Source organism: Canis aureus, chromosome 19 (genome assembly GCF_053574225.1).
Source record: "Canis aureus isolate CA01 chromosome 19, VMU_Caureus_v.1.0, whole genome shotgun sequence".
Taxonomy (NCBI): domain Eukaryota; kingdom Metazoa; phylum Chordata; class Mammalia; order Carnivora; family Canidae; genus Canis; species Canis aureus.
The window spans coordinates 1,924,176-1,946,777 of record NC_135629.1 but is presented as its reverse complement, the minus strand read 5'-3'; the positions used below and the strand labels follow the sequence as shown (position 1 = coordinate 1,946,777).

At 48.8% G+C, this 22,602-nt stretch overlaps 1 protein-coding gene across 1 annotated transcript in view; it reads right to left on the bottom strand.

Annotated features, from left to right (window-relative positions):
• The window catches only part of CHCHD6 (coiled-coil-helix-coiled-coil-helix domain containing 6), a 248,580-nt gene that overhangs the window by 202,851 nt on the left and 23,127 nt on the right, over positions 1-22,602 (bottom strand). The window contains exons 3-4 of the mRNA XM_077857577.1: positions 21,363-21,435; positions 19,027-19,171 (exon numbers count right to left, since the gene is read on the bottom strand). Coding sequence (XP_077713703.1) covers positions 19,027-19,171; positions 21,363-21,435 — 218 coding nt within the window. The remainder of the gene's footprint in view (positions 1-19,026; positions 19,172-21,362; positions 21,436-22,602) is intronic.

The following is a 22,602-nucleotide window of genomic DNA, read 5'->3' as shown; positions in this document are numbered from 1 at the left end:
GCAAAGTCAGAATCTGCTTGTTTTGCAAAAGGGAGCCAAGGAAAAGGCACATGAGGGTGCCACCAGCTCCTAAGGAAGCGCTTTTAGAAGGAGTCCTACTGTCTCTCCTCCCATCTGCCAGCTAGGGAAGAAGACCACAGACCCAGCTCTTAATTTGGCCTTGACCTCAGGTATTTGGCAAGGAAAGGCAATGGGACTTACCAGCTCTGGGAACAAAGGAACCTGTGGATGAGGAGTGAACGCCCAGGCCTGGCCCAGCCCAGCATAAAACCCCAACATTTCTCATTCCTCATCTAATCCCAACTGTGCCTCCTCTACATTTCTCTGGATGTAAGTCAAGCTATCAGCAACTTTCTGGATGAAGAATAGAACACTGTAGGAAGAGAGGGGAGCTCTCCCCGAGGCGGCCCCACTGAAGGGGCTGGATGGCAGGATGATGTGTCCCTACTAGCCAACCCCATCCAATGATCTGCACCAGTCCCAGGGCAGCCACAACAAAGGAAGGCCTCAGACCACAAGAACAAAAACCTGGGTACCCCCAACAAAAGGTGAAGGGGGCAATGGGAGACTGGGCCCAGAATAATAGGCCTTTCTAGCCTTCTCAGCTAGATCCCAGACCTCAAATGGAGCATGTCAGGGGAAGGGACCTGCCCGCCTCCCCCTGCCTACAAAGGCCTGCTCCAAGCCCCGGTCCTACAGGCTGACGAGCGGCCCAGGACTGCCACCTAGTGGGCCAACACGCAGGGATTCCAGAATGACGACCTCCATTTCATTCACAAAGCGCAGCAGGATCCTAACTGTGGTAACTAGCGACACCATTCCCACGGGACCCATGACAGGATGAGTAGGAAGGAGTTGGCTGGGGTTCTTCTCAGAGCCTCCTTCCCAACCTTCCTAAACCCCAGGGCCTGCCCCAGTGAGTGCAGAAAATGCAGTGCCCCAGGCAGGGACACAGGAGAGGCCAACCCCTGCCCCCAACACAAACCTGATGAACTCCTTAGAACAGAAAATCCTTTATGTGGCCATCAAATGAGTAAGTGCTACTGGGCATTACAAAGTATCCCTGAGTGGGGAGAGCAAGGGGCCTTGAAGAGGAGGGCCTGCTACATGGCAGAGGGTGGTGAGTGAGATCCTGACATCACGAGTTGAGGGGACAGGCACTGAGGCATGCCAAGTCCCCCTCTAAGCACTTTTCCTACACCACCTCAAGAAGCTTTCACAACAATGTGGCAACCAGGCACAGCCATCATCCCCTTCACAGAAGGGACATGGAGAGATTAAATGACATTACCCAGGAACACAGCTGGGAAACAGGAGCTGATCCCACATAATCTGGCTCCTCGAGCCATGCTGTGCCACGGCTCCTAATCCAACTGCTGGACACAACCACAAACTGAACATTCTCCACTTGAAAATCCTGAAACCCCAGCTTTCTTCTGGCCAGAGCCCAGCAGAGGAGCAGAATCCCGCAACTCTAGGGGAGCGGAGGCAAGGATCAAGTTAGCACAACACAGGCCAATTCTCCTTAAGGAGAAAAAGCAGCTGTGTTCAAAGCAGCGCTATCAGAGTCAGGAGGAAAACACCAGCCCCCAAGCAGCCCTGTAAGACCAGACAAAAGATAAAACAAGCATTCCCTTCCTCCAGTCCTGTGTTGACTCCAGGGAAAACCAGAGGGCAAGAAAGATGAGAATGCCCTCTGCTGTTATCTCACTCGCCCATCCTTCCAGAGCCTCTGGAGGTCAAGAGGGTCATGCTGGGGTCCGCAGAGAGAACCAACTGCCTCTGGTCAGCTGCGTCTTCCTTTCGAGGAGGGCAAAGCCTGGGCCCATTACTGCGCCACCTCGCCACCTCGGAGTCCCTGGAGGAATTTCAAAGATTCCTCATTAGCATGGGAGAGCTGCCTGCCCACCTGTTAGAAGAACTTTCTGCTTATGGTGACAGATGGGACAGTGCTAATGGGCTGGCTTTAACTGGGATGCAAGGAAGTTCAGGCTCATTGCAAAGGGAATTAGCATTAAAGGTGGGTGGGTCTGCTCACTCAGAGGAGGGCTTGGGAAGAAGGTGGGGGAACTCACTCAGGGACCTCACATTCCAGAGGTGGCCATGTTCAAGCAGGGCCAGACCCAACAGTGAGTCTTAGGCACCAGCAGCCAGGCTGGTTTAGACTCTACCTCAGTCCTCCTCCTCATCTTGCTCCACAACTTCCAGGTGGGAGTCCCCAGCCCTGAAGGACTTCTAACTCCATTTGATCTGCTGGAAAACACCATCCCTCTGTGAGGTCTGGCCAGGGCCCAACTGTGAACAGATGGCCAGCAAAGAGCTGTGTGCCCTGCCACATTCAGCATTCTGATGGATCATCTTCAAAACAACAGAGATACATGTCTGAGGTCTCAGCAGAAGCCCCTCAGGCCAGCTTCCTGGAAGGCTAGCTGACCACTAGGAAGAAGAAAGCAAAGACAGCTCAACTCTGATGTATTAGCTCCTCTGACTCCTCAGAAATACATCCCTTGACTTTCTGGGCTGAGCTGTACCTTCTCTATAGCCTTTTACTGCTCCACGTGGACGACTGAGCAGTTTTCACAAGTCAAAATATTTTACAAATGACTGTACGAAGCGTAGGTTGGGAAAGACCTTTCTGCTTTGGACATTCTCTCTTGGAGGTATCTGAAGGCCTTAGGAGAGATACGTCCAACCAGCACCCAGATATGCAAAGCCCTCGAAAGAGATCAGGCCAAAGGTAGACATGGAGGGAGTCTTTGAGGGAGAATGAGGAGGCCACAGTTAACAGTGGCAGATCTCCACTGTCCCCCAACAACCATTCTTCTCTTCCTCTAGGCTAGTAGTGTTTCAGCGGGGCTCCCAGCTAGACTATATTTCCTAGGCAACCAGCAGCTAGGCGCGGCCATGTGACTGCTTTCTGACAAGAAGATATGTCCAGAAACAGCATCCAGGTCTTGCCCTTAAATGACTGAGTAGGCATGTGCCCGCTCGGCCCCTTCACTTTCCCATGGGCTGGGAAGCACAAGAACCCGAGCAAGCACCTCGAACCCATAGGTGCTGAGGCTGGCGGAGCCCCCACCAGCTGGGGACCATCCACACACCTCTAGACTGTTACTGGAGGAGGAATGAACGTATTTGGGGGCTTGTTACAGCAGCTCAGTCTCTGCCCTGACATTAGGACCACCTGCAGACAGCACATCCACCTAGGAAGGGATAAAGGCAGGGGGAGGGCAGAGAAAATGCATTCCTCTAGGCATCCCCTTGTCAGCAAAGGGCACCTCAAACCAGAAGTTCAAGAAATCAGACCTGACACCTCATTATTCTTCTTCCACATACCTCAATTGCCACTTCTTTGTGCAATTCTCCCCAGCAGCTTTCAGCCACTGTCCTGATCTCTGTCCTTTGTCTAGATCACTATGAACTCACACAGGACTCCTGGGTGGCTTCCTGCTGATCTCCTGCCCCTGTCCTCACCTACTCTAAGCACACTTGTGAGAACTTCCACAGGCTCCCTCCTGTCTCTGACCTAAATTTCCCACCATGCCTACAGGACCCTTCACCATCACCCCCACCTCCTGCTCCTCTGCCTCCCTGAACTCCCTCCCACCCCAGGCCCTTGACATACACCTCGCTCTGAGCACAGCGTCCTTCTCCTTGTCCTTTTTCATTTCTCTAGGTCTTGGCTCAGAGGTCTGCTCCAGAGAAGACTCTGCAGACTTCCATGCAAATTAAATTAGGTCCCTAATGGTTCTCTCTCTCTAAATACCTATTCTTTAGCAGCATCACACTTCTCTCTGTTTGTAGTTCAATATTTCTTCATTGAATGTCTTTCTCTCCAACTGGACTGTAGGCTCCACCAGGGCCTCAACTGTGTCACGGCTGACCCAACCCAGCACAGGCAACAGCACCGTGAATGTGTATTGAGTAGACAGACAGAGCTTGCAGAAAGGGAGGCAGAGAGGTTAACAGAAGTAAAAGTTTAAAGGCAGGGGTGCTCTTCAGCATCCAATACCCCATGGAGCAAACATAAAGAAAGTCATTTGATTTCTTGGAAAAAAGACATAGTTTCTGAGAACAATATACTCAAGGAAAATGAAGACCAAATCATAATGAGTTGGAGAAGCAAGATTACGATTTTACTGCTGGTTTCAAAACAAGATAATAAAGGAAAGGGAGAGCAAGGCTGCACCCAGAGGGGCTGCTGGGAAGAGGTGCTGGTTTCAGATAGGGAGGAACTGAGCATGGAGAGCCGGAATGGAAGGAACCAGAGCAAGCTCCAAGGGGACAGGAGGGTGAGGCCCAGGCCACAGACAGTAAGGCCCCTTGTAAGAGGATGGGGAAGAGAAAGTGGTGAGGCAGGGACAGAGAAAGCTGAGTTGGGCCAAACAGGTGAGTGGGTCAGTGCCTGGGACAGGTGCAGTGCAGAACACCCCAGCAGCCACCTGGAAAGGGCAAAAGGGAGATGAACCAGCAGCAGTGAGGACCCTCAGCCCAGTGCAGGACTTCCAGGGGCAGCCCTCAGGAGCCCATACCCAGGCTCAGAGAGGCATGTGGAGGGGTGTACACAGCTACAGTCTGGCAAGCAGGGCATGGAGGAAGGACACGAGGATAAAGGGAAGGAGGTATTGGCTGCGTGTCAGTACTAACCCTTCAGGGCAGGGAGATGGGGGTGAAGACAAGGGGCAGCCAAGAATAGGTTCCAGGAAAACAGGGGGCAGGGTAGTTAAGAAGCAGGTGTCTTATGTAGGACACGCCAACAGAACAAAAGAAGAGAGAAAGAAGATTGAGACACATGATCTGGAAACTGGCAGCAAATCATGCTTTTTTAGCCTTAGGGCACAAGAAAATGTTAAGGTAGGATTTTTATTGTGGACCTACTACAATGCAGACATTTTCCTAGATGCTAAACCATTATCTCATCTAAACTCCACACAAAGCCTGTGAGAGCCTCCATTTTACAGCTGGGGAAACTAAAGGTGAACAAAGCTCTTCCACACAGTAAGCAGCGGAGAGTTTCTCTTACACTGCCTACAAGACCACCTCAATGACATGCCAACCCCGACACACCACACCTGGCCACATCAAGACCCTGGGCTTCTGAGTGAGTCATTCTTCTCCAGGATTTCAGATGTCAATCAGGAAAACTGATGCATCAGTAGCAGCTCTTGAGGAAAAATAAGGAGAGGAGATAAAGGGGGAAAAAAGGACTCTAAAAGCTGAGAGCATCTCAGAAGAGAAGCCAATAGTCCCAGTGGCCCCATGCAGCCATAAAGAGGCTTCCCCAGGAATTAAGGCCAAAGGGAAAAACTCAGGCCAAACTACCCAGGCTGCAAAGAAGACTCCTTGGTCCCACCTTATGCCCCCCACCCCCGCCAAGGCTGCTCCTAGTAGTGCCAGCAGAGCTTGTCTCAAGCAGCAGTGGATTAAAAACAAAATCCTGAGGTGGCAGAGCCCAGTCCTCTGGAGCAAAGATTAAGGAAGCACTGCAGAGAATCAAGAAGGGGAAAAGCAAAACAAGAAGAAGAAGAAGAAGAAGAAGAAGGAGGAGGAGGAGGAGGAGGAAGAAGAAGGAAGAAGGAAGAAGGAAGAAGAAAGAAGAAAGAAGAAGAAGAAGGAGAAGGAGAAGAAAGAAGAAAGAAGAAAGAAGAAGAAAGAGAAGAAGAAAGAAAGCCTGCCACACACCCAGCTGCTGAGAGTTAACAGTGTTACTCATTTCTCATCAAAAACCTCTTAGGAAGAGGTTAAGCACACAATAGGCTATCGAAGGCGCCAGCCTGGGCGGCTGCTTGAAATTCCACACGTGTGCCATGGCAATGTATTTCGATTAATGCCCAGTGTGTGTCAGCGTGAAGATAAGGTGCCAACATCGTGTCCGAGCAGTCAACTAGAGAATGGGCCCCATGTTCAACATTGTCTGACACTCGGGAGCCCCAAGAACAGACAGAGGCTCTTTAGCCAATCCTGCTCTGCATGCTCTAGCATACCTCCCGTGGTGGCCGAAAACAGTGCAGGTGCAGAGGCAAGAGAGGAGACTACTGAGGTGGCAGCAGTGGGGGGTGGGGAAGACAAGGTGCTAGGGTGTCAGGGAGCACTGATGGCCTCACAGGAAGAGACCAAGGGCACAAGAGTGCACAGAACCAGCAGGAGTAACGGGAATGGGTACTGAGGGAGGCAGCCCTGCCTGCACTGTGCGAGCCTGCTGGGGGGACGAGGGGAGGGGGGCAAAGAGCACACCAGACCCCTCCTCCTTCCTCGTAGGGTCAGCCCAGGGTCCCCAGAGCTGTGTGGCTGGGCACACATAGTACAAAGGCCTTGTACCAGGAGCTGCTCTGCTTGGCAGGCACTCCCCCTTAGCCGCCTTCGCCAACCATCCCAGTCCTAGCAGAGAACAGGGCCTCCAGAGAAAGCCTGCGGGAATTCTGTGAGGCAGGAGGAAGTGCCGACAAGAGTGGGGGTGCACTGGCTTCCCTAAGAATGCCTGCAAGTGGGCTCCTCCCCTCAGCCTCCCAGGAGCCCAGGGCTCACAAAAACACTCCAGACTACCAGAAGCTCAAACTAACCTGGGGAGACTAGAGAAAATGCCTGGTGGGATGTGGAAGGTGTGCTTTAGAATAAAGGAGTGCAAGTCTGGAGGAGCGCAGCAAGTACTTCCAACAGATGATTGCCCGCTCTGGTGAGGAAGGCCAGTAAGTCAGCACCCAGGGATCGCTATGCCACCTGTCCTCTGTAGCATCCCTGCTCTGCCACCATGGAGTCAGCCTCTACTCCACCCTTAGTCAGCTGCTGAAATTCTCTTCCCCTGCAGGCAAAGTCAAGAATATATGGACTGCCTTCCGCCTGCCAGCTGGAGTGCTGGGTACTTGGCCTCCATCATATCACTAAAGCATCCTTACAACTCTGGATGTTTGCCATTCAACACACGAGGAAACTGAGGCTTGTGGAGGTTATGGGAGGTGTCTAAGATCACAGTGGGAGTACTTTGTGAATTTGTGTCCAGGTCTAACAAGTACAGAAGCAGTGCTCCTTCTACACAGCCATGCGAGAAAACATGCCACTTAGCACCTGACCAGCATTCAGCTCCTTCTTTAAAAACAAACCTGATTTTGGGGGGCAGTCAGGTGCCCAGCTAAAATTGCTCACTATCCCAGTTTCACTCTTAGCCAGAGGTAATGCCATGAAATAGTTGTGTTGGTGAGACTCCCTGAAGACGGTGTCCCTCCTACAGAAAATAAAACCTGAGTAGGCAAAGGCTTTTTTTCCCTCTTCCTGCCTGGAAAACTAAGAGATATCTGGAGGCACAGTAGTCATCCTGAGGCCATGAGGAGAGCTGCACTGAGAACAGTGGATCAAAAGGAAAGGAGGTCAATGGATCTCTCCTGATGTCCTGAGCCACCAGTCCCGCCTGAGCTGTCTGCCACAGACTTATTCATAAAATAAACACACCTCCACTGTTTAAGCCACTGCCACCTGGGCTTCTGTTATAGCCCAAACTGCTCCTGATTGGTGCACATGCTGCTCTGTCCAAGAGCACTCACCTGTAGCCCTGACATATGAGATGGGGATCTCCCTCAGCCACTGAGTAGACACAAGATTAAGGGGAAAATGTCCGAGACTTTTCTCCTGTCCTACTTGCTGATGTCTGTCAGCCAAATAATCCCTTTTTAATTCTTTACCTTGTCAGTCGCCAGCAGTGGTATCTACCCAAAGGGACAAACACAATCTACTTAATTGAAAAATCTAAAACTTTTTTTTTTTTTTTTTCAGAAAAAAGGAAAGGGAAAACGGTAGCTCCCCAAAGACTATGTGAATAAACCACACAAACAGACTTAAAATAAACCATGACCCTCCCCTCTCCACAGCCCTACCGGCATCCTAGAGGCATGCATGGAAGTAGGCAGGCACCAGCCCAATCTCACTCAAGCAGGACAGAAAAAGAAAACATACTGCTGCCAAGATCAATCAGGGCTGGAGGGCCCGCCCCACTCAATCCACAGGCATGAAGCAAGCAGCAGGGGTGGCAGGCACTACTTCTAAGAAGAAGAGGAATGGAATGGGTACCGAGCAGGCACAAACAGCATATAATGCTGCTGAGCACCACCATCCCTGATGGCCTGCGTCCTCTCAGAGGCCAGGGTGCCAGCATATGCTCTCTGACTCCATCACCAGTTCCGAAGTCAGGTTTCCCTACAATTTTAGGCTTACCAAGTACACAAGACCTGCTCAAAACACAAAAGCCCTACACTCTCAGCCAGGTCCTGATCTTTTCATAAGACACAAAGCAGTAGGTCAGTAAGTTGCCACCTGCTGCTGTGATGCACGTCAGATGGCTCAGGTCACCACCCCACGACCACACCCCTGCTGCTGAGTTATTCCAAGGAAGTCTGTGGCTCAGACCCCTTGGGACCCATCAGGCACACAGAGGCCAAGGAGCCTGGCTGAGGTCGGCAGCAGATTCCCTCAAGAGGCTTAAGAGAAAAAGCTTCTTTCGCAATTCTCTCCAGATCCCAGCCCCAGCTGTCAGCCTCTTTAGCTTATCCCTGGTGCTGAGACATTTTCGTAGACATGCGATCTGCTAATTAGAAGCAATGACACCAGGAATGGAACCGTAATCAGCCATTTGCCTAACAAAGTTAGCAGCTAATGAGGATTTCCAGCTTCTGTCAGCACACAGCAGAGGTCACCTGAGCTGTGCACCAGAGCCAGGAAGGGACAACTAAAGGCATCTGCAGATCCGTGAAACGGTGAAGAGGAGGAAGCTGCACAAAATCCTAATCAACCCAGGCTGTGAAACCCACTTGGAATTCCAACTTCTTAAATAAGAGAACTAAATGCACATCTTTCACTACCCCAAAGTGTGGGGATCTCCCTTCTTACAGGAGGGCCATTCTGGAACAGATTCTGAAATCCCTGCATTTTCATCTGAGAAGTCCACAGAGCAACAGCTTTCTTTAAAGAGAAGGAATCCACACATCTTCCACCTTCTACTAATATTCAAACAGCTAGAGACTGCTGCTTACCACCTCCTTGCTCAGCTGGCACTGCCCCAGTGACTTTGTCCAGACGAGCCCCCCGGACCCTGTGGCACCTCTCCATCCCACCTCACTACACATGCCCTCACCGTAGTCCTCCATCTCCTCACTGCCAGGGTAACCCCCATCTTCCTGGTGGTTCAAAATGTGTAAAACAGCTGAGGAGAAAACAGGACTTTTGCACCTCAAGGACATCATCACCATGTATCTAATGAGGTGGACAGGAAACAGGAGCCTAACAAGCTTCCCAGGGGCAATGCCAGGAGCTCAACCCTCAGGTCTATTGGGCTCATTGGGGGGCATCACCCAGGGACCTGGAAGCAGCTAGACCGTAGTCGCCCTCCCATGCATGGGCTAACGAGTAAGTCTAAATGCCTTGATAAGGTTTTTCTACTCCTGCCACATGCCTCAAATATCACATGGGCTACTGCTATGAGGAACTAAGGCTCTGCTCTCACACAGCACACATTATTGCCGGGAGTCTGACGGGTGCCACCTGATATCACTCATGTCCTGGAGCTGGCACTGCTCCCTCTGGCAACAGCTTCTTACCACCTGCCCCCCCCCCCAAAATGCCACACCCAGCTCGCCTGACCCTTCTTCCTAGGGCATGGTACCAGTAGAGATTTCCTGCTTTCCTCTGAGGCCAAGAAGTCTGGCAAAGGCATATATGTAGGTAGTGAGCCACATCGGGGCCAGGATCCCTCAGACACTCGGTACGCGTTTCAAACAGCACAGCCTCTGCCCTCGAGTACTGCAGGGAGCCACATCACCAGTGGGAACACCGCACATCCCTCAGGGCCCAAACAGTGAAAGGGGCAGAACCACTGTGGATACCTGGCTCCCAACATCAGTCCAGGAGCCAGCCTTGGGCCTACTGTACTGGCATCAGGTGGGGGCTATTCAAAATACAAATTCCAGGGTCACAGAGACAAAGTCCAATCCAGCTGTTTCTGGCCTAAGATCCAATTATGTGTATCTGTGCCAAGTTCCCAGGTGATCCTGACACAGAGCAGGCAGAGAGATGAACCAAGAGCTAAGTGCCACAGGTGAATAGCTACCATGGGAAAGGCTGAATGGGAGGGCCCTCAATACCATGCCACACAGGTGGAAAGCCCCAAGCCATCTGCCCACAAACAAGGTGATTCTGTGAGCACCCCACCACCACCACCACCTCCACATTACTGCAGCCTGTCTCTCCAGAGGGCTGGGCAGGAGCCTGCAGGACCGATTTGTTCACAATGACCCCATGTCATGAGTCCATCGATGGAAGCAGAGAAGAGGAGAAGTTATAACTTGCCCAACAATGCACAACCCTGTCAACGCCCATTTCTACCCCAGGAAGGAAACAGCACAGAGGAGTGAAGGAACCTCAGTGATGGGCTCATCTGGGCATAGTTCTGTCAGCTTCTAGCCCTATTCCTGGAGCTCCTGGGTGCCAGGCATTTCACACCAACAGCCTCATGGGTCGATCCTCACAAGCATCATGATCCAGACCTAATGCGCTAGGGGCCCTCCCTGGACTTGGGTGCCAGGCTCTTAGTCCCTGTCTGTTTTTTATGCCCTCCCCTACCCCGAGGTTGTATAAAATATATGAAAAATAAAACCAAAGTTTCTTTTATGGTGTGTAATCAATTAAAAATATGGTTGAACCAGTTTTCATACAAGCCTATCTTGTTTTCCTCGCTCTAAAAATTATCCTACCATATGGCTGTAAGGCCAGATAATTTTAACTTCAACCTTAATAAGGAAAGTAGGAACCCAGGAGGCCTCAGTACCCCTTCCAAATAATTATTCCAATTCTCTAAGAAACTGAATGTACTCACCCTTGCTCTTTGAGTAAATGTGGCTGTAAAAGAGGCGTGGCGGTGGTCAGCTGCGTGGAATGTCCTTTGCACCTTGTCTGCCTTGTAGAAGGTCTGGCCCAATACAACACTAGCCATATGTGCCCGGGCATTCAGAGAGGAGCAAAATCACTCATTTTACTTTGCCTTCTCATCTCCCCTGGGGTGTGAAGTGTACTTTAAAGTGTTACCAACCAAAGGAAAGTATGAAATAAATGTGGCATCGGTTGTAAGCCTCCTTACCTATATTGTTTGAAAGCGGCAGGAAAAGTGACTGAGATCCCCTCCATGGACCCCTGATTTACAGGTGCACAGGGCCAGTGGACACCTGAAAGCCCAGCAGAAGATGGAGAGAAGCCCATGGTACTCCAGGGGTTATACTGAGCACCACCCGGCAGCTGCCTGCAGCTAAAAAAGCTGCAAAGAAGCACCCCCAGGACAAAGTCTGATGGGAAAGCAAAGCAGCGCAGATAAACCCTGCAGTGCTCAGATCCTAAGCCCGCTGAAAAGAAGGTATGGGTCCTACCTTCACATAGTATGAGCCAACCCTGCTCAAGTATAGACTAGATTTACCCAGCCTCCCACACTAATGGCCTGTCAAAAGAAGATGGCCAGTTCTGGGCATAAGCGCTATTCTCCTCAGCCTCTACTGTTCTTCTACACATGATCTCCAGTATCAATAAAAAATTACAAGGTAGGGGCGCCTCGGCAGCTCAGGCCAGTTAAGTGTCTGCCTTCGGCTTAGATCATGATCCCAGAGTCCTGAGTTTGAGTTCCACGTTAGGCTCCCCACTCAGCAGGGAGCCTGTTATTCCCCCTGCCCCTCCCCCTAGCTCATGCTCACTCCTGCATGTGCTCTCTCTCAAAAGTAAATAAATAAAATCTTTTTTAAAAATTACAAGGCACATAAAGCTGTAGGAAAATGGAACCCACTATCAAAAGAGTAAATAATCAACTGAACCAAACTCAGAGATGACCCAGATGTTGGAATTATCAGAGACTTCAGACAATTATGATAAATAGGTTTAGAGGATCCACAGGAAAAGGTGGACAAATGATAGGAAATTACAGTAGAAAAATGGAAACACTAAAAAAAAATGCCAAATGTAAAAAAGAATGAGGAATTAAAGTAGAAGTTCATGACTCTTCCCCAACTGCCCACTGGGCTGTCTCCAGAAATGTCCTCATTTTACCCTCAGAAGACTGAGGCAATCAGGTACCACGGTGCCATGAAACTTCTCACAGGAATAAACACCACTGAGAAACTAGGATCCCTGCCAGCTCCACTGCCTCCCCCATCCCCAGCTGCTGAAGCATCTGGTAACTCAGAGACCCAAACAATTACAATCTCTGGATCTGTTATCTAGTCCAGGGGTCAGCAAACTACAGCTTACCAGTCAAATCCAACCTATCGCCTCTTTTGGTATGGCCTCTGAGCGAAGAATGTGTTTTTACATTTTTTAGAGCTGTAAAAACAACAACAAAGGATGTGTGACAGAGACCATATGTGGCCTACAAAATCTAAAATATTTACTATCTGGCTCTTTACAGAGAAAGTTTGTCAACCCCTGATCTAATCTAGGAAAGAAAAAAAAAAAAACAGTAAAGTTTTGAGAAGCAAAGAAAGAGGCTATGGATTGCAGACCCTTTTTGGGTTTTTCTTTTCTGGTTATGGCTTTTACCAACCATCTAGGTGCTGACAAATCCATCTCCACAGGAATTCAAGGTCTTGGTCTGTAGCTCAAATTGGAGGAGGCATAAGGATAAGGCCATCAGAGTCTCAGGTCACTAATATTCTAAAACAAACAGCCATGCCAAGCAGCTGGCCCCAGGGGTCAGGCCTCCTCATTGCACGTCAAGCAGAGAACTCCCAGACCCCACAGGTGAGCCACCAGTCCCACCGTCTACCTTCTTCCAGGCAAGTTAAACCCCAAGTCTGTAAGCCTCTGATCAGGACTCGTGTAAACTAGTTGTCTCCAAGATATCATTATAGTAAAAGGTTGTTTTGTTTTGTTTTTGGTTTTTTTTAAAGATTTTATTTATTTGTTCACAAGAGACACACAGAGAGAGATAGAGGCAGAGACACAGGCAGAGGAAGAAGCAGGCCCCATGCAGGGAGCCTGACATGGGACTCAATCCCCAGTCTCCAGGATCACACCCTGGGCTGAAGGCGGCGCTAAACCGCTGAGCTACCAGGGCCACCCGGCTGTTTTGTTTTGTTTTGCTTTGTTTTAGAAGCAGAGTGTGTCAGGCACACTGTGAATTGCTATCCAGAGAGCACTGATGTGGGTATATGCTTCCACCTGTTCACAACAGGGCACTGAGAGGAGGCCTCCAGAGGCTGAACGAGGACTCCTGTGCAGACGTCTCCAGGGGCACCTGGGTGGCTGAGCCCGTGAAGCCTCTGACTTGGGCTCAGGCCGTGATCTCAGGGTCCTGGGATCCAGCCCCACTTGGGGCTCTCCACTCAGTGGGAAGTCTGCTTCTCCTTCTCCCTCTGCCCACTCATTCCTGCTCACTTGCTCTCTCTATATGTATTTCTCTCTCTCAAATAAATAAAGTCCTTAAAAAAAAAGTCTCCAAAGTAGGAGACTCTGCCCCACGCCCCTCCTCCACTGGAGCTCTGGCTAGCTATGATTCCCTAGCCATCAGTGCACATCTATAATTTGCTGACTGCTACCTAGAAGTCCACAATGATCACACCACAGTTCCTCTCCTTGAGGAGCTTATAATCTGAAGAACGAGACTTATGAAGGTAAGAGGGGAGAGGTAGGAAGAAAGGCTATAGCTGTAACCTATCTCACTCAGGATTTCAGAAAATTACAACTCTGAAACTTCCAAACCTATCACTTTCCTTAAATACTGACCACAGACTTCATAGAGCTAAGGTGGCAGCTTCTAGAGGGTCAGCACATTGAAAAGAAGGCGCAGGAGATCAAACCTCCCCTGCAGACTGGAATGTGGAGCAGGACAGCCACTTTCTTTTGGTGAGTCCTCAGGTCAGGTGGACACATCCAGGGAGGGACTCACTTACAGTGTCTAGCTGGTGGCAGGATTTGGCCCCCACTTCACCTGCCATTTTAGACCTTTCACCATGGCTACTGTCTGCTAGAAGAAAAGGTCTCTCTTCTTGTGTGTCTCTTTTGAGGAGTGAGAAAACCCTCCCTGGAAGGTCGCCATCAGACTTGCAGAATTTCATCCCAGGCCCACACCTGCCTGCCATACCCCACCCTCAGCAGAAGGCAGCCAAGCAGCTTGACTCCATGCGCCCTTGGCCTCTGCTCCTTCATCAGAAATATCCTTTCCCAGCCTTCTCCCTCTGGTGAGCCCCTCCTCAGTCTTCAAGAACCAGCCCATGGGTCACTTCTCCTCAGGAGACTTTCCTACCCTGCCAAGAAGGGGCTGTTGTCACTGCCTCCTTCCTCCTTGAGTGCCTTCCTTTCCCTTTGGTCTGAAACTGTAACACTATCCAGTCACTTCTGAGAATACTTACCTTCTCTAACAAACAGAGCTCCTCAAGAACAGAAGCTATTTCTCATTTATTTCCATTTATCAAGAAATGAACCCAGTGCCTATCATAACAGGCATGCAAAGAATATATAGAGGAAATAATAAAATAATTGCTCACCAAAAAAAAATAAAATAAATGGAAATTTTTGCTTTCCGTCAGGTGTACTGCAATCTCATACCTGATGTGTCAGGAGTCCCAATAGGCAAGGTCATAAATCTCATTCTCCCCAAAAATGAAGCTCTGCCCATCAGAAGACTCAGCCCCAGAAACCGCTCTGTTCTTTCTCGTTTCTCTCCAGAACATCTGGGACTCCAAACGTCCTCCCCCAACTCAGAGGAAAGCATACCTCACTCCCACAGGCTCCACTGGCACCCAGGGCCTTCACCCCAATTACATCTGGGGCTGTATCAGGTTGCAAGCAACAGGGAATACACATAAACATACTCAAAAACAGCCCGCTACTGCACTAGATAGGAAATGGCAACACTTCTGTCATCAGAAGCAGGTTATAAAAATTACTACCTTTCCTTGTCATTAGCTTTATTAACTTTGTCCAATAACGAGCTGAATCATTCCCTCATGCAGAATAGGGTTAGAAAATCAATACTGTCAAAGAGAGGGCAGAAGAGCACATTAAATATGAAACCGCACTCTGCACACTTGGGGAAAGGTTCCCCAGAAACGGCTACAGGTGCACGGGTGCAGGCCCAGACAGAGACGGCACCAAGGAGAGGCGGACAGCTTTGTCTGCCTCGGGGTCCCACCTGGCTCCAGGGTTAGGACAATGTGTTGTGAACCCAAATACTAGGGCCTCAAGTGCCCTGCCCAGCAGGCTCCTTCAATTCATACCTACAGAAGGCTCCGATGAGGAAAGAAAGTTCCCTACGCTTGTGTTCGGGTCCTTTCTCCACTCTTTTCCTTTTATTTAAATCCTCCAAAGTACACATACTTTTGAAATTATCTCCACTAAAGGGTCCTGCCAGCCACAGCACCCCAAGTGGAAGGGATGGCTGCAGTATCGCTCAGCATCTAGGTGAGTGCCTCATGCCCCTGTGGACTTACAGAAGGGCCTGGTGCTGGCTTCCCTTCTCCTCTGTTCGCACTCACTGGTTGAAGCCTTCGAAACCAGGCTCATGGGTCTCTTGCATCTGCTATCACACTGAGTAACAGAAACCAACTCTGGCTAACTCAAGCAAAGGAGAGCTGACCACAGGTCATCAGCAGATGATTCAATCCTCAAGAAGGCAGAAGGACCAGACGGAAACCGATGGGCACTGTGGAGGTGTGGGAAACAGCAAGATAGCCTCACTGGATGAAGATCCTGATGAGCAGGCCTCAGCTACAGTGCACAGTTCCACCCTGGCCTCCTCACTCACTCAGAACCAAAGTCCCCAGAAAGAGGGTTTAGACTAGCTGCCCTTGGGCCCTGGTTATGCCGCGGCAGGGAGAAAGAAAAGATGGCTTCCATAAAGGAAGATGGGCACTGGGATTGCAATTCCACCAACACAACACACAACAGGAGACAGGTAAGTTCCCAAAAGGAAACATGACACTGACCACATGGACAGGTGGACGCTGAACAGGCAAAAAATGGGAACACCCAGAAAAGTAGTTAATCAACATATTCAAAATGAAGGAAGTCACTTACTTCACTGTTCCCTAGGAATTCAGGTTCAGAAGAGCATTATCCATCAAGAAATTGGGGAGGTAGGGTAGGATCAAATCAAGATGTATTTTCTTTACTTGAAAGTTACGCTTTGTTAAAAAAAAAAAAAAAGAAGAAGAAGAAAACCCACACAGCTGTTGTGAAGGTCATTTAAGCCCCTTCCTCCTGTAAATGTTCACCTCCAAGAATAGTCTTGAGGAGGCAGGACCCAGACTTCTCCTTCACAGGCGGAAGAAGGGAAGCTGTGAATTCCCTTTCACTGCAATTAACACGTTCCAGGTGAGAAGGAAGAAATACCACACCTGTAGGCTGCAATTTTCCACGGTAGGCAACTATCCCAGGTGGCCAGTTTGGTTTGCTCATAGCGTATTGATTAACCCTTCACCTCCGGGGCCCTTTCAACTTGGTTGTCAGTCTCCCAGCAGAGGGTGACAACCACCTGCCCTGCAGAGACTGACGGCCAGAGTCCCTAAAACCACATCCTCACCCGAGTTTCTCTCTGCACCAACAGTCTTTTCACCAGGATGCCACAGGGTTCTAAAAACACCAGTCAGATCCACATCATCATCATCCTCATGGACTCCAGTGACTCATCTGTGGTTTCAGAGTCACCATGGGCTATTTTGTGGGTCAAGTCTGCAAGGTGTCAGAGGTCTTCTATAAGGCTTCACATCTCGCTCCCCTCTCTCACTGTGTCCTCTCACCACCTCCATACCCACCTATCTCCCAGCAGTGGCACCCTCAGCCTCGGGGCCCTATATCACTCAAGGCTGGGGTCAAAGCCATGTCTTCCATCAGCAGCTGACACCACTGCCTTTGCATCCTCAAGTACATCTTTGCCTCCATTTCATGTTTACTGAAACCGATGTGGGCTTTTTCTAAGTTTCTGGTTTAAGTCTGTCTTCCCCACTACAGTGAAAATTTCCCAAGGGCAAGGCTACACCAGTTCTATTTCCCAGAGGGCCTAGTTCAACCAGCATTTCTTATGTGCCTACCGAAGCTTCCAACATCCATGCAAAGGACTTCCTCCTGGCCACCACCCAGGGCACAGTCCCAAGTGGTAATTCACCTCATCTCCAACTTCCTTCTGTGGAGCACAGGGTACACCAGGCCACCTACATAAGGCCTAGGGCTGCTGCTCATCTCCCAGCCCCTGGCCTCTGAGGCAGATCATAGTAGATGTTGCTGCAGACATTCTCCCCATCCCCATTTCTTGCTGTGATACCATGATTTATAGTAAGACCTAAATATTTAGTCTTTATCTACTATTCCTGGCACAGAGCTCCTAAAATTCTTGTAATTTCCTAAGTGATGAGAGAGATAAAGGTTTCTTTTTTTATGTTAATAATATGACTTTTGGACTGCACCTAAGGATGAGGACTAGTTACCAAAGGAGCCAACCCCATGATTACAGGGTTGGAAGGCTCAGTCCTACCCCTGAGCTCCAGGGAGAGGAAAGGGACTGGAGGCTGAGTTCAATCACCAATGACCAATGATTTAATCAGTCATGCCTAGGTAATGAAGCCTCACCCCAGTTTCATTCCAAAATAACTGGATCTGAAGAGCTTCCAGGTTGGTGAACACACAGATGTTGTGGGAGCATGGCACACAGGACAGGGAAGCTCCATAACCTTTCCCCGTAGACCCTGCTCTATGTATCTCACCCATCTGGCTATTCCTGAGGTAAGTCCTTTTAGTAAGTTTCTCTGAGTTCCATGAGCCACTCTAGCAAATCAGTCAAATGAGGGGATCATGGGAACCTCTAATTAACAACCGTCAGCCAAAAGCACAGGGGAAGACCTGGTCTTTGAGTAGTGGCTGACGTGCAGGGAGGGGGCAGTCATGTGCCCCATAGAGTCTGAGGACTGAGCTGCATCGGAGGATACCCCACTGGTGTCAGAGAATTTCTTGGATATGTGGGGGTCTTCCCACATGAAAATGGACTTGGGAGAACCATTACCATCAGTCCTCATTCTATCTGGATGCCCACTTCCCCCCCACCCAAGTGTGACCAGAGAAGAGTCCTAGCTCCAGTCAGTGAGGCCCTCTCTGCTCCCTTTGTGGAGGACTGGCTGAGCCATGGGGACCTGGTGTAGTTCAGGCCAGTGTGAGGTCAGAGGCCTTCTGCCAGGAGCTCATGGGAAAGTTCTCTCTTCTCCTGATGGGTACGTCTCCATCCATGTAAGACGTGGCAGGGTGTGGGGCACCTATCATCGAACTGAGGAAATGTCTGGCCTGAGGACACACTGGCACACTGAAGACGGCAGAGTAGCAGGAGAACGGGAGTCCATGACGATGCTGGTGAACTGCTGAATTAGTCAACCCTGGCGCATTCTAGACTTCTAGTATTGTGACATAATGCCTTCACTCGCAGCAGAAAGAATCCTAACTAGTAGTGTCCGATCAATTAAACATATTAATAACAATAACAGCAATAACAGTGCACTTTTATAATCCACCAGGCACATGCTAAGCCCAGGACAGTTATTACCTCACTTAATCCCTTGGGCCATCCTATGTGCAAACATCATGATTCCCAACCAAGGCTCATAGACACTGGAGAATGGGCCCAAGCAAGAAAGCAGGGAGCTAGGACTTATATCCAGGCTGCCTACCTTTAAAAAATTGGGCTCTCCATCTCATTATTGCATGCCCTCAAGCCACTAGTGCTCTCCCTTCACAGCCTCCTGGCACACATACTGCTTACAACTGTGACTTTTCAGACAGAGGGACCAGACTGCTGAATGTATAAACCTAGCACTCCCGAGACTGAAAATACCAGCCAGAGGCAGCAAAGCAAGTCAACGGCAGAGTTGGGGCTAGAAGAACTCAAGCCCCTGGTCCCCTGAAAGATACCCTTTCCGCAGAGGTGAAACCAGGCCCCAGGGCTTCAGACAGATCAGGCTCTGGGGCCTGACCTCTGCCTCCCAGTGCTGCGGAAGCACAAAAGGCCAGTTCAGGGAGATGTGTACTCACCAGCTGGGCTGACTTCCGCTTCTCCTGGTCAACGCTGCCCTCTCCCCGCTGCAGGGATGCACTCCTGTGCTTTGTGGCTGCCTCTCTTTCCCTTGTCACCACCTGGAATAGTTCATCCTGGACCCTGGCCTGCTCCTGTTTATACCTGTGCCAGAAAAAAGATGGACGGAAGCAGATGCAGATGGCCTGACTGGCAGAACGTGGCCAAGACAAGGTTTGCATGTTCACTCCGCTGGCAGGGGATAGGGATCTGTGGACCAAGAGATCTCTGAGGCCAGTGGGAGAGATCAGGCATGAGTGATATCCCCAGGGCAAGGGGGTAGAGTGACATATTCTCACCAGGACAATACAGATTAGGAACAAGGAGACCTGACCACCAGATGAGCAATCAGCCATATGGCAAATGAGACATTCTCGGGGCACAGGTGCAATCCTGGGCCAGCCACTCCTACACAGCGGACAGGCAAGGTGGGAAGCCCACATTCTTCTGCCTCCATTTGAAAGCATGAACAGTTCAGATGATGGCAGTCTTGTTTGGAACGTTTAACTCTTCATCCTGAATGTATTCCTACCATCTGACCTATTTCTGGGCATTCTGCCTAGCAAAATAATCCTGAAGACAGAAAAAGGTTGTTAGTACCAAGATGCTCTTACAAGAATTATTTACTATGATGTACAAAAACACAAACAACTTACATGTCCAACATCAAGGTCAAGTTAAAGGACATACGGTACAATTGAGCAATGGTATATGACATCATCATTAGACCAATATATTCTTAGATTTGTCAATAGGCTAAAATCTAAAAAAATGAGAACCAATAAACAATACTAATAAAAGTGTTTATAAAGCCAGTTTGACAAATGGAAGATAACTGTAAAACTATGTGAAAATTAGAAGATTTAAAATTATATGTAACTTTGAAAAAATAATCCTAAACTAGGTGTAAGAAGACATTTGAAAGAAATACTCAAAATATTAACAGGGGTTATTCTGAATCTATGGCTGATTTTTTCATTTTATATATTTCCTAAGTCTTTCATTAGCATGTGTTAGTTGAACATTTTAAAAATATTTAGAAGTACAAAAAAAAAAAGGTTCAGGTTAGTTATTCTTGGAGAAGCCTCTTAGGATCAGAGAGGAGAAATGTGGATTTAGAATCTATGTGGATCTTAGAATGTGGATTTCAATCCATGACTATGGAACAGACCCAGCTCAGCTGACCTAATTGAGAGAGCCACTCAACAGTGGCTAACATTGGGCCCCCTAAGCCACTGCACTATGTCCTAAAGGGTAGAGGAAAAAAAATTAAAAAACTTTTTAAAAAAAAAGTATAGGTATAGGTATAGTATATACTATACCTATATAGTATATAAAAAAAGTATAGGTATAGTATATACCTATACTCTATAGGGTATATAGGTATAGAGGAAGCCAATGACAACTACAGTGAACATTCACTGAGAACTCCCGGGTGCTAGGCTTAGTGCTTCGTTTGCAGTAACATGTTTATTCAGGACAACACTCCCATCAAAGAGGTACTCCATTTATGCCCTTCTCCAGGAACCAGAGAAATGCAGTGATTTTCTGGGATCACATAACTAGTGCAGGGCACAATCAGAAAACACATCTGCATTCCGAGGGCCTCTGTGCCTCAGGGGAGGGGACCCAGACCCCTTACTGAGCTCTTAAGAGGTGTAGCCAGCTCTCTGTGGGTGTGGCCTGTGCCAATGGGAAGTCACCAACACCCTGTAGCCAAATCATCTAGGCAACCAGTTAGAACTATGGGGGCTCTGTTTCTTCTTCCTGTCTCTAAAAATATGCCTGTATGCATACACAGGCACAGAAGGTCCAGCCACTCACTCAGCTACTTACTTTTAGCTTTTTTTTTTTTTTTTTTTTAATGTGATACTCCTAGATTTTTAAAGTGAATTTTGGGAGGAAAGGACAACTGGGTGATGGGCATTAAGAAGGGCACTTGATGTAATGAGCACTGGGTGTTGTATTGCAACTGATGAATCACTAAACTCTATATCTGAAACTAATACTCTACTATATGTTAATTAATTGAATTTAAATAAAATTAAAAAAAATAAAATTAAATAAAGGAAAAAAATTAAAGTGAATTTTTAAGAACATCAGCAATCAACCCTCTCAGGTCACTTTTGGTGTTCCTTCATTTTTAAACTAGGATCTGTGCCACCTATATCATAGGGTTCTTGTGCAATCTAAGTAAGACAAACCTTTGGGCCTTCAGGCAAGGGGGAGGTATCTGGTGAGGAGAGAGTGTTTAGTCAGAGCACAGGGCCAGGGGTGAGTGGATACTCGGGCTTACCTCTTAAGGAAATCCTCCTCCGCCCCTGAGGACTTCTGGCCACCACTATACTCAGACCTGGGCACTCTGGAGTCTACAAAGGAATGAAAAGAAAAGGCCAGTCAGCAGCAGCCTAGGATCCATGAAGGCATGGCGGTCATCCAGGAAAGGGCTCAGGAGCATACATCCCTGGATGGATGTGCCCCACAGACAGACACAGAACACATCTTTGATCCAGCCAGTCTGGAGAGGTGCAGCCCAAAGGCCCATCCGCTTCCTCATCCTGCACCAGGACAGTTCACTGTGTAGGGCAGGCAGCAGGCACAGCCACTTGAGTGCAGTGCTACCAATCCATCACTCCTCACTCTACAATCACCTGGAATCTAGGTCATCTCCCAAACACAAGCCTCGAAAGGCTGAGCATACCCACTGCTCTGCTTTATGCTCAAAGGACAGCCTCCAGGGTCTCTGTTTTGGTGGGGGTTTGGTGGGGATGTTTCCCTTAGTAGCCCACTCTACAGATTTCTAACCCTGAAAGTGGCAAACACCACATATTAATGGAAACTTAGCTATCAGTTGATCTGCATCACCTGTAATGTTACTGGGCTCTTAAGTTGTTATAAGGGTTCCCTTTTGATGGCCATGAACTCAGTGATTTTTGAGCAAACCCAGTCTACTCTAGTCTCTCCACCACTTGGTGACACTGAAGATTTTGCTACTCCCCTCTCCCCACAGCCTTTCAGCCAAACCACAACACTTTCCATGGCCTTGGCCAAACATCCTACCCCTCCATCACAGGTTTCTAAAGTAGCAGTGCCTAGAACTGCGCAAAAATACTGCAGAAGAACCAGGCTCTGTGAGAGAGTAGGTGAGGATTTGCTATTCCACTGCCAAGACCTTTTAAAGCACACTGAACTCAAAGGCTCCAGAACTCAACCCTTCAGGAAGGCACTTCCAAATGCAATCATCCTATGTCTCAGGCTTTCAGACCACCTCTCACAGAAGGATGGGCACAGCAGTGCTCTGCCTGGCTAGGAGGGCATACCTAAGTGTTCCTGGGTAACACACCGGGTTCTCAAATGGGAATAAAAAAAAATAGTAAACCACTGCTGAGTTTTTACTTTGAGATATGCCCCCTGTTTTTATATGTTTACTTACAACAGCTTTATTGAGATGTAATTTATCATATTTACTTTAGCTTTTCAAACAATTTTCTTTTTTCATAGTTACGAAAGTAACGTAGAAAATGTGGCACTAATCC